The sequence below is a fragment of the Musa acuminata genome, chromosome BXJ3-2, assembly GCF_036884655.1.
Source record: "Musa acuminata AAA Group cultivar baxijiao chromosome BXJ3-2, Cavendish_Baxijiao_AAA, whole genome shotgun sequence".
Classification (NCBI taxonomy): domain Eukaryota; kingdom Viridiplantae; phylum Streptophyta; class Magnoliopsida; order Zingiberales; family Musaceae; genus Musa; species Musa acuminata.
Genome location: NC_088350.1, coordinates 35,953,546 through 35,966,073, shown reverse-complemented (window position 1 = coordinate 35,966,073; position 12,528 = coordinate 35,953,546). Strand labels below are relative to the sequence as shown.

The following is a 12,528-nucleotide window of genomic DNA, read 5'->3' as shown; positions in this document are numbered from 1 at the left end:
ATTTGAACTTGGAAGAGGTTTTTCGGGGCGCAGCGAATAGCGATGGCGGCGCTCGAACCACTCTCGTGAGGCGATCCACGGCGCTTCGGGTCCGCGTCGTCGGCATTCTTAGGTTTCCCTCTTCTTCTTCTTCTTCTTCTTCTTCTTCTGCGTAGTCTCGGATGCCATTTCACAGTGCTACTGCTCACATGGTCAGTTTGACCGCTGCTCATCTTGTTGCTCATCTCGAGCATTGTACAGTGTCGATCTGCAATTACCATAAGATAGTCTAACAACATGAAAGGACAAATTTCTTAATAGGCCATCGACACAGGTAATTTCTTCATGAGAAAATCTCACTGCCATCTTCGGAATGCTAGGTTAGCATCATCGATGAGTCATGTTAAACAGCATTTCTTTGTCGATTAGTTTGACAGTAGCTAGCAACACATTGCTGTCTCAGGAATTTGATGGATATGACATTTGCAACTGATCCGATAGTGTAGAAATAAGAAATAGATTGGGATTTTATTTATTGTGCATGTTTTGAGGAAGAGACTCAAATCCGAAATAGATTGTGGAAGGGAAACCATTAGAAATAAGAAATAGGTTGTGCAAAAGGGATGAATTTTATTCATTGAGGAATAGAATTTTCTCAATTATGTATTATTTAAATCCATGATTGATTAAAGATAATAAGAAATAGGGATGTTATTCTATCATGATTTTCTATTATGATCTTCTCTTCTATCAGATTACTCTTCGTGAATAAAAAGGTTTAAAAATTAAAAGAAAAAATTCCTGTAAAAAAAAAAAGAAATAATAGAGAGGGCCATGATAAGTTGTCGATGTTATTATGCTGGGATCAATTTTCTTATATATATATATATATATATATATATATATATATATATATATATATATATATATATATATATATATATATTGACAAACTCTCGATCGGTATTTCTGATTTGGAAGTTACTTGATAATGCATTTTCAATTGATGGTTCCTCGATCAGTATGCTCCCACCATGTGGACCAGCAAGATGATTTGCTGTGGTATTTATTTTGGCCTGTGGGGAGGGGAGCAATGGCTCATTTGTGCTTCCCTTCTCTCCTTACTTTTTGGTTTTGCATTAATAGTGTGTTGGAGATGAATGTTTGTTTTCTTTTTTGGGAGTGATATAGACATCACTGTTTCTTTTCCCAGTTGCTTGATGCTTCTATTAATTAGCATTCCTGGTTTGACAATCACACACTACTACAGCGTCGTACAAACTAGAAAAATAGTCGTAAATGTCTTACTCTGTATTTGTTGTGTTCTGTTGAAACAAGCACCTTTTACACACACTTTCCTGAGACAGCAGGTGATCCGTCGTTTCTGATCTCTTGTGCAATTTGTTGACTTGTCTAGATGGTCATTGATTTAGAGTGTCTCATTTGATATTGTCTTTTTCATTAAAAACATTGTCTGAAACCAGAATGCTTTTTGTTCTCACTTAGATATTATCAATATCAACTTTCGTTGGTACCTTAAACGTGCTCACAACCTTGTTGGTGAACAAATGTGTCTATGTTTTGGACCTAAAATATAACTTATCATCGGGTAATAAAATAATTTAACAAGAGAATGAATGGTATGGATTGCTGACTTTGGTGAGATGTGGTGCATGTCAACAAGAACGCAAGTCCAGGTTTTCTGTGTTTATATATGTAGCGATGTGATGTCAGCTTCAGGAGTCAGTTTTCTTTATTTCGTCGTCATAATTTATGCACGTGATAAACTTGAGCTGCATCGAGTAATGTATCGTTTTGTGATCATCAGAAAGATGTCCATTTTTGTTATTTCTGGGTTCCTCAACTTGTTGTTGCGTAGCTTTATTTTGTTTTCCGTGCAAGAAAATATCGACAGCGATGCGTTCGATCACACCCCACTGGTCTGTCTTCTTTCTCTCTCCCGATATTTTTCATTCCCTCCTCTGTTTGTTATATGAACAGGGTAGGATCGAGATATGGCCCCGTTGCAAATGTATTCGTCTTCTTCCCAGTCACGAGGCGCCACATGTCCTAGGATATGATGTGCATGTGAAAACAGCAACTTTCCTTTCACCGTCTTTTCATATCTCCTGTTGTAACGTCGAGTATCAGCAGATACAGAGTATGCATTTACACATCGTGAATGTGGCTCCCTCCCTCCCTCCCTCTTCCCTCTTTCCCTCTTCCGTCCCTCGGTCCTTTCTCTGTGCTAAGTACTCCAAACTTGTGGGTTTAAGAGAGATGAAGAGCAGCGGCGGTGGTGGGGTTGCTAAGACGGAGAGGAAGGCAGTGGAGAAGAACAGAAGGATGCACATGAAGAGCTTATGTATGAAGCTCTCCCCTCTCATTCCAAAGGAATATTACTCCAACCCAAAGGTACACCGCATTCTTTGTTTTCTTCTCCTATAGTCTCTTTGTATCCAATTTTACTGCCTTCGTGTCTCTTGACAACTATCTTCTCTGGCAATTTCGTGAAGCTGAATGCGATTTTGATGCTCGACAGTATTGCTTTCAACTTTTGCGCTTGATTTAAGCCCACGTCGCAACCTTGCCAGTATAAGAAAAGCAGGATATTGGTCTTTTTTCCTATGTCTTTCCTATTTCTCATGAACTTGCTGTCTCAGGTGATTCTATCTTTTTCTGATTGTTCTTTCTTTGCTTTTCCTCTAGTTTATGAGCTCCGGTTTTTATTTACGAAGGTCACCGAAGCCTTCGTTTTTACAAGTTAAAAGTGGTTGTTTCTTAAAATCAAATTCTGAAAAGAAAACAAGAAGGGGGCTGCAAACCAAACCCTCTGATGTAATCAAGTTTCCATCAGCTACCTGTCTCTGTCTTGATTTTTATTTGAACAAAATATACCACAATCCAAATGAATTGTAATTTTCTTGTGTGGATCCCGATGTCCCATATTTTCCCAACACTGAAAACATATATTACCTAGAAAGGCTACGAGGGAGATGCCATATCTGATGATTCTCCACGCATTAAACGAAAAAAACATGGGATCCTAACATTGATATGTTTTCAGTGAGGATGGATTTAGTGATGATGCTATAGCAGGATGCCTGTATTCACTGTCCTGATTCGGTAGGCTTTTCTTTCAATCTAGCGAATTGGAGATTAACATTGAGTTGTCTCTGTAGTTGCAACTGTAAAACATAACATAAGCATTTGAAAATCCAGCATGATGCTGCAGCTTCAAACATAACATAAGCATTTGGATGATTATGTTTGTGCATACTATACTTTGCGTACTCAACTATCTTTTGTGTTATAGGATTTGTTGAGTCAACAAGATCACTTCGATCAGGCAACATCTTACATTAAAGAGCTTCGGGAAAGGATTGATACGATGAAGCAGGGGAAAGGATTCAAGGACAGGCATCAAAGAAACAATCAAGGACATTAGCAGTGGATTGGCTATGGAACTTAGGGTGCCGGTCATTCAAGTGAGGCACCAGGATTCGAACTTGGAGGTGGTTCTGATAAGTGGCATAGACAAGCGGTTTGCATTCCATGAGGTCATCTGTGTTCTCAAGGAAGAAGGAGCACAAGTTCTTAATGCCAGCTTCTCCATTGTGGGAGAAAAGATCTTCCACACAATACATTCCCAAGTAAGCAACATCTCCACATTTTAGGATTTGATTAACAGTTAGCATATCAAATGCCAAATATAGTAAATTTTGTGGTAAACCATGCAATTTAGATATATCTTGGATTTGCACTATCATTGATGCTTTTGGCACGATGAAAATTTTGAATTTGCCATTCTCAAGGCGTCTATTGCTTTAGTAAATTTTGTTGGTTAGCTGTAGAATCGAACTATCAAGTATCTAATTGCTATAAACATGTTAGTTTTCAAGACAGTAATCTATGGTTTTTTTTTTTAATTAATTCAAAGGTTAAAGGATTCACATTTGGGAGGTAAAATCATTGGCTCCTTCCTGCACTTGTTTCATAGGAAGGACTTCTTTTACTGAATATATCTTTGTAGCACCGCATGACACTAAATTTAATTTTGAGCTAAATTGGTCAATATGCATGTCAAAGGCAGTTGAATCCATGTGCCTGTGTGTGTGTTTTCAAGCATTTAAGACCAGATAAATCCTAATACCCCGTGATAATGTGATAATGAATTAATCTATACCAAGAGTGGCTTTTTCTTGAAGCAAAGATTTAATGAATAAAACAAGGGATTTCTCAGAAGAAATTGGAAATTCTATTTGACAAAATTAAGGGTGAAGATTTGCTAAAACATGTGCATGAGAAGCAAAAAAAAAGTAGATTAAATCGTTGCATGGTTCTTGTAACAAAATCGGAACTTCAAGGGAAGCACACTTCTAACTTGGGCATAGTTCGGTTGAGTGGAGCAGAGAAGACAGCCATAATTTTTTCCTTGATTTATGACCGATTCATGAGGGACCTCTTATCTAACCTTTGGCCAACGTGTTATTGCAGTCAGCTCCAGACTTGGCTTGGAGGCTTCGAGGATATCTGAAAGATTGAAGATGTTGGTTCGATGAGCTTTATCTGCGTCAATTGGGGTTTTACATCTAACTGATCTGGAAAGTTTACCTTTTGCCAGAAGGTTTCTGAGCATTACTCCACAGCGATCAAGAAGATTGGCATACATCATATGGATTTGTCAGAAAAACAAATATTAAGAAAAAAAAAAACCTAAAATTGGAAGCTGTTCTTGTCTTGTTGGTTGACTTCAGTATTGCTCAACTTCTCTACTTCCTTGTTAGAATAATAGATGTGTTTGTGACCCATTTTGTGGGAAAATGTTTCTCAACGACTACTGTTGCTGAGCAGGAAAGAGTATGTAATATGTCGCATTTAGTATTGTATGAATTGTAATAGTTGGTTAGGTTGAGTAGATAGCTGATTACTATTCCAGACTAGAGGGAATGCAAAACTTCAGTTTGTGCTTAATCATGTTGCAGCTCTTGCCTCTCATTTATCTATCTGTCCTTTTTAGTCTTTATGGTCACCATAGTTCAAACCTGGCAAAAAACCACAACCCCAGAGATGCACTTGTGTGTCTATAGACGGGGTTGCATGGCTACGGAGCTGGGGGTTGCAAGGATCATGTATCATGGCATCAAACTTTGTGTGTTTATCACCCTCACCCATGTATCCATTTGACTCGTTGTGCATCAGCCTCATCTTGTGAGCCTGGTCTAACCAGTTTTCCAATGGCATCAGCGCTGATTATATATTCAAGGAGAAGTATCATGTGGATTCATTTTGGAAACTTATTCTGAAGATACACAATAGTGGCAACAACTATCCAATCTGGAGAAGAAGAAGCACCATTTGTACTGTCTTGTATAAAAGCAGCAGCAACCTTTTCGTTACTGGGGTAGTTATATTAGTTGATATGTGCGAGGGTTGCTGCTGCATTGCCTGTATAGTTTGGGGCCTTTGGGTTCTTCAAGCCTTCCAACAGCTCCATTGTGCCACGGAGCAGAATGGGGATATGGAACAACGATGCTAGTTCTGTGGCCATTCTTTTTCTTATCACATCAGTTACCTCTTCTAAGTCAGCAAATGTACATATGTGCACCTCGTTTCAGATGCTTATCGTTTTCCTGGTTTCGCAATACTAGATTGCATATAGCAAAAAAAAAGACTTGAGAGTATCTTGTTTCGTTGATTCGCAGTCGCTTGTTGCTTGTATAGGCATCAGGTAATGAAGCAGATCAAAAGCTGCTGAATCGTATTTTGGCCAGCTTCGCATGTTTGATCTCAGTTCTTAAAACTAAATTTTTTTCATGAACTTTCTTTGTGCCGGTTTTAAGAGTTGAGTATAGTATATTAAGGTTTATCTGCCTTGAGAATTTTCTCTTACCTCACTGTGACAGGTTGGAGCTGGTTATGGTGGGAATTGCAGCACCAAAGCTTTGTTGGTGGAGATGTTGCAATAAATTATTTTCTATCCAAGAACGATGCAGCTGTTCTTATAGAGTTCCTCGACAAATTCATTTCTAGCTTTGGGTGAAGAGATTATACGACAGAAATTTGTTTAGACATTGGACTGTCATAAGAAAATTCGATTTATCGATTTGATTCAGTGTAATGGAATTGGGTGCCAACGATAACAACTTGGAAAAGAAAGATAGATAAAGATATCTACAGATTGGATTTCCAATGTAATTAATACATTCAAAGCCAAAGCCATATGCAAGGGGAGAAAAACTAGGTGAAGTCAACGTTTTTTTTACTTCATTCGAGTCGATCAACATGGCATTTGTTTTTAGTCGGAGATGATATGGGGGCTTAAAAGTTTATGCGACTCATTTGCAAGGATCAGAGCTCAGTTGAGGTTTTTGATCCCGCAAACATCTGCTAACAGCAGCTTTTAATTGGTTGCGAGATGGAATCGAGGTCGATCACGCGATCGTTGTTTGCTAGGGGGAGCGACCAAAAGGGCAACTCGTATGGAACACAAGTATCATCGCATCTCATCTTCCTTAAAGAGTCGATTCTACTTGGTTGGTTGGTTGGTTGAGAGGTAGGCGTGTTGGCATCTTCGCTCTGGCGTTCCAGTGTTGTTTATCGAGGGAGGACCAAGAAAACGTATACGTATGAACAATCCGTCACGGTTGATCATGGCAGTGAGACGTCCTGATCACTATTCTTAGTGTTGTTTATTTCCTTGCTGCTGCTGCATCACACTATTCTAAGATATGGATGGGCATTATTGTGAGAGCCTCTTTCTAAGATTATGGATATCAATGATCGACGTGCACTCCGTGTGGTCGCCGTTCGCTCCAGAACGAGATCGGTTGTCATGAAGACAAAGAGTAATCGATTCAGCCAAATCCCCTCATAAGTAAAGTGGCCATCAGCATTGGGTGTGCCAGACGACAATAGACAGTGGCGCAAATACCAAATACCTCCGACGAGTTCCTACGAGTATAGGAGAACAGAAGAGTTAAAGCTCCTCTCGACCCTGAAAGGACCAACCTACCGTATGATTGGCCCCCCACCCCCCGCCGGTCGTCACATCAGGTCCATCTCACAGCATTTATTGGCATGTTTGGCTGATGGTGACCAATGGGACCTTCATGTTTGTACTCCATGCTCGGATCTCCTCTCCTTCGAGAGGATAACAACGTATTAACCCCCCACCCCGCCCCCTAGTTAAAATACTCCAGCTTCTGCTGTTGGCTCCATCGGTGGATTCACTCCCCTTCCCAGCTACAAAGGAATAAGGGATAAACTCATCAAACTACGGCTGACGAGGGAAGACCACGTCCCACGGTTCTCCTCTGCTGCTGCTCTCAATCCACCGCGGATCGTGGATGGCTGCCCACCGAACCGATGCTATATCTATTCCGCTGCTGCTTTCGGTCTGCCACCCCGCTCTATGCACTTGCAGTTAGGTGGGGGCAGACCACCAGCCTTACTTTTGTAAGGATTCTGGTGACGATCCCCAGCCTCGGAGGACGGCGTGCATTTGCATGACACAATGCCCTCGCTTCTGCCATCACCGATGCATGGACATGGACATGGACATGGACATGGACATAAATGAGCCCACCATCGCTGCCGAGTGGTGTGTCGAGGGAGAAGAGAGAAGTGACAACACACCATAAAGGATCCCCCCTCTGCCCTTCTTCTTCTTCTTCTTCTTCTTCTTCTCTCCTTCCCCTCACCAATATTTCACCAATCACTCCATCCTCCTGCTTGCTTTTCCAGTAGAGTCCCTGATGAGGACCATCAACATGGGAAGAAGCACTTCCCGTGACTCCTCCTCTTTCTCTTCCTCCTCCGCCAGAAAACACTTCCAGTGGAGGATAAAGAAGTCCCCCAAGGAAGGAGCAGCGGAGAGGAAGGAGTGGGATGACCAGGATGAAGAGAAAGCCACTCTCTCTTCCTTTACCTCCTCATCCTACCCTTACCAAGAAGAAACGGCCGCCGCCGCTACTGGGCCCAAGAAGAAAACTTCTTCGGCCGCAGAGACGGCGGTGTCCAGGCTTCGGTCGGTTCTGGCGGCCGCGACTTCCCTCCGCCGGAACCGACCGACGGGCCTCGGCGCCCGCGTCACGGGCACCCTCTACGGGCACCGGCGCGGCCACGTCCACCTCGCCTTCCAGGCGGACAGCAAGTCGTGCCCGGTGGTGCTCGTCGAGCTGGCCACGGCCACCAGCGCGCTCGTGCGCGAGATGGCTTCGGGCCTGGTCAGGATCGCACTCGAGTGCGAGCGCAAGCCCAGCAGCGGCGGCGGCGGCGGCGAGAAGGCGGCGGCGACGACGAGGCTAGTGGAGGAGCCGCTCTGGCGGGCGTACATCAACGGCAAGAAGTGCGGGTATGCGGTGCAGCGCGAGTGCGGCCCCGGCGACTGGAAGGTGCTGAGGGCCGTCGAGCCGGTGTCGATGGGGGCCGGGGTGATCCCGGGCGACGGCGGCGACGCCGGCAACACCGATAAGGACGTCATGTACATGCGAGCAAAATTCGAGAGGGTGGTGGGGTCCAAAGACTCCGAGGCCTTCTACATGATGAACCCAGACAACAATGGAGGCCCTGAGCTGAGTGTCTACTTGCTCAGAGTGTAATAGAAGCTTAAACCTCCCCCTGCTCCGTTTGTAATAGATAAAACTACCTCTCTGTCTTCAGTTTCCATGTAGCCGTGGCTCGAGTGTGTAGCGTAATAACTTGCAGGTTGTGGTCGGAGTGGAGTTGGCTTTGCATCTTTTCCTTCTTCTTCTTCTTCTTCTTCTTCTTCTTCTTCTTCTTCTTCTGGCTATTTGTAATTCTGTCCTCTTGTTAGTGCTCGATAGTGGGATGCAGATTGGCAGTATGACAAGTTATGTGGAATGAGAACATAAAAAATCTGCAATGGCTACTTTCTCCTCGGCATCGCTCTCCGGCTGTGAAAGCCCTCTACACCGTCTCTCGCTTCGCAACTCCTCGGATCTTAACTAAGGAGGCAGGCTTTACGGATCATGGAAAGCGTATAGCGGAAACTATTTCCCGTCGAGTATGTGGTGGTGGCATTTGTCTAAAATCGACACGATCCGGAGGAGCTTCTTATTTTTACTCTCTTCCGCAAGTATGGATTCCGTTGGATCCCTTACACGATCTTTCCTCCGCTTAAAAAGATTGGAACATCAACACAATTCTGCAAGTATGGATTCCGCTAGATCTCGCATGATCTTTCTTCGTCTGCCAGACAGCCACAGGAAACACAGAAACCTTCCGTACCATCTCGCCTCAATCATTGCTGCCAATCGGCCCGGAGAAGATGGATGGACCAGAGAACTAAATGGAATAGTACCGAGTTTAATTAGGCACGAATCGAGGTTATCAGGACACACATAGGTAGGGATGATCATGTGACCGAGTCCCCGAAGTAGGGAATTGCTTCCGTGCTCTGTTCTGGCTTTCATGGTTGATCAAGCAAGATTTAAAGGATGTCGATGGGGCAAAAACAAAGAAAGTTGGTCATCCACATCAAGTCAGCATCACATGACAACCGTGCCAAGTACGATCGGAGGATTTCACTCCCACTTTGTTAAGATGAAGCTCGCTAAGAATTGCCGTAACCATGCTCCGACCTGCTTTCCGAAGCTGTAAGAAGGGCAAACAAGCAGCGATGTTGTTGTTATACCGGCCGGCCAAGATCAATAAAATTGTGTGCCTGCATCTTTCATTGATTCTTTCCTTGTGATGAAACATACAGGGCTCGTAGTTCATCATTTATAGCGATGGGTCATGTGGAGCCTCTTCACGCCTGCTTCTCGGCGAGCTGCTTCCCATCGTCTGTATCATCTGCAGTTGCAGCGACCTTTCAACATGTCTTCGTCAAAGCCATGGAATACTAACTATTTAGCGTACCGTGTAGGGTTGATGTCAGAGCGAGAACTTGTCTTATTATACGAGGGATCATTGGATCCATTCACGAGCTTAGAGTGTGAGGCACGCAACTTGTGGGGCCAAGCTTATCTCGGTAGGATCTCCCTTTATGCTTTCTTTACCACTTGTATTGGTTTTCCTTTTTAGCTTTCGGGATTAATCCTCACCGGAAATTAAGCGATTTCGACTCGCCAATAAGAACTCCTCTTTTCTTCTGGCAGTGTGAGTCTTCTTCTTCATCGCTCGCTCTGTTAACAGTGTCATGGCGACATGATGTTTTACCATGTCTATGATTCTCTTGAAGAAATTTTGCAACGTATATATACATTGATATTACACGCCAAAGCACTACAAAAAAAACAATGTCGTCGTCGTCGTCGTCGTCAATAATCATCCTTATCTTTTGCGATAGATTGCGGAGTGATTTAGTCATCGTGGATTCCTTCACATCAAGAACGAGTCGACTGCAAACAGAGCCTTGGGTCTCTTAATCCTGGTTATGCTCTGCTTTGGTCGAAGCCTGATCCTCCTCTGCCGGTACAAGCTGTCAGCCTTGGAGGAGGGGGGGCCGGGGACAGAGAGTGACTGTGTCGGGTACAACCGAGACCAACAAATCTGAGAGATTCCACCTCGTTTCTTGAGCTCTGCGGATCATCACCACGCATTTATTGTGGGAGTTGTTCCTGGTAATGCATCGCTCTGTTTCAGCCTCTCCTCCATGCCACTCTTCACAGGGCATGGTTCGAGAAAGGGAGAACAAAACACAGCAACGACTCCTCGACAAAGAGAGACTCGGAGCTCAGCCTCCTCAGACTCCTCTTTCCACTTCAATTAATTTCCCCTATCACCATTGTTGGTATAGCCTCTGCAATCATTGCCATGAATTCCATCGCACGCAGACTTGATGTGATGTTTCTTTGTGGAATGCTCGATTCCCGATAAAGCGGTGAGGAACGTTAAAGCAAGCGATGATAACGAAACGCAATTGGCACTGTCCAATACTCGAGCATCTATCTATTCGACATGTATGAGCCACGTTTAGAAGGCCCAGATTCATAAAAACTACGAGGATGAACCGCAGTGCCCCTACCCTTGCAGAAATCCAGCGCTTAGAACTCGGAAACCCCCCAAAATGCCTCTCTCAGCCGAGCGAGGTCGGCTCCTCCTCCGGCTCGTTGCCATGGGCTGATAGATGGAGGCTCAACTTAGCTATTGTTATATGGGCTCATTAATTGGGCCTACAAACCAAAATAGCCAGGCTGCTCTGCAATGGCTTTGAACTCTTAGACGGGCTGGGCCCAAGCCTTTCGAACACGCTATGACCCATAAGGCGAGTACAAAAACTGACGAGTCACCTTACCCTTCACCAGAACAGCGATAAAAATGCTTTTCTTTGGCGTCACACTTCAAGTTTCCGTGATCTTGTTTTCACCTTCGGTGACTGAATCCTACAAGCTGAGGGACTTTATCATGTGGTGGGTACAAACACCGCCCTGTGACCTTACCGTTCGCCAGAAAAGCGACAAAGAGGCCCCCAAAAAATATTTTTGTCGTCTCACCCTTCAGTTTCGGAATTCTTGTCATCACCTACGGTGACCGGATCCTACTTCTCGAATAGCTACTGTCGTGTCCCTCGCGCTCATCGGCGTATTCGCTCCCCCACGTCAACAGTTGCTGACTCACACCACCTCTGATGCTCATCTTCTCCGGTGCCGGTCGGCCTTGTCGTCGCCGATTTAGACCGAGAAGAGCAGCAACTTGCTGTGAGGGACTGACGAAAAGTAAAAGATAGAGCGAGGAGGAGATCAAAGACGAAGCAGAACATGCACATCCTGCCATGAGCAACAATTGGGGACATTGCTTGGTTCCGAACATGCTCTTACCGCCACTCTATACCACGTCGCTTGGACTCATCGTCGCCATATAAGCGAGGAGAAGAGAAAACAGTTGTGAAGGGTCGATGGAGCAAAAAGAACGAGAGGAGAATGGGAGGGGAAGAGAAGTTGAACAGAGGAGAATGGGAGGGGAAGAGAAGGAGAAGAAAGAACGAGAGGCCAAATGGGCAAGAGGACGGTCTAAGAAGGGGAGGAGAAACTTGTCGGCGGCTCCTGCAACTCCTTACCATAAGCTCCATAGATGGAGGCCCATCTTATTTGTTGGATGGGCTTTTTTAATTGGGCCTTGTATCCCAAATATCCTATCTGGGCTTAATTCCTTCGAACAATAGCTGGACTGGACCAAGCTCTGACCCACAAAGGTGAGCACAACACCATCAGGTGAGCTTACCGTTCACGATAACAACGACAAAGAGGCCGAAAAAATTTTTTTTTGGCGTCAAAGCCGTCAGCTTCCAACGTCTTGTCCTCACCGACGGTGACTGGATCCAGACAGTTTAATAGCGTCTCCCCTCGTGCTCATCTGCGGATTCGTCCCGCCCCGCCACACCCATCGTTGCAGACTACTACCACCGCTGATGCCCATCGTCTCCGGTGTCGGCCATTCTGCTGTCGCGAAAGAAGAGCGAGACGGGGGGCCGACGGAGGGTAAAGGATCGAGCGACTACAGGAGATAAACGACGAATTAGAATACGTACTGAACAGGACACTACTTCGTTCGAACACAAGGGGCTGTAGGGATTAAGGCACA

General features: G+C 44.5%; 1 protein-coding gene and 1 pseudogene across 1 annotated transcript; both read left to right on the top strand.

Moving 5' to 3' along the window:
• Positions 1-4,942, top strand: LOC135630684 (transcription factor bHLH162-like; annotated as a pseudogene).
• Positions 4,943-7,280: 2,338 nt separating this feature from the next.
• On the top strand, positions 7,281-8,728 carry LOC103976646 (protein MIZU-KUSSEI 1-like). Its single transcript, XM_009391927.3, has one exon. It carries the CDS (start codon positions 7,737-7,739, stop codon positions 8,580-8,582), a length of 846 nt encoding a protein of 281 aa, XP_009390202.1. The 5' UTR covers positions 7,281-7,736; the 3' UTR covers positions 8,583-8,728.
• The last annotated feature ends 3,800 nt before the right edge of the window (positions 8,729-12,528 follow it).

What these genes read in the sequence shown, in the direction of transcription:
- LOC103976646 (XM_009391927.3), top strand. Translation starts at nt 7,737, where the DNA reads ATGAGGACCATCAACATGGGAAGAAGCACTTCCCGTGACTCCTCCTCT.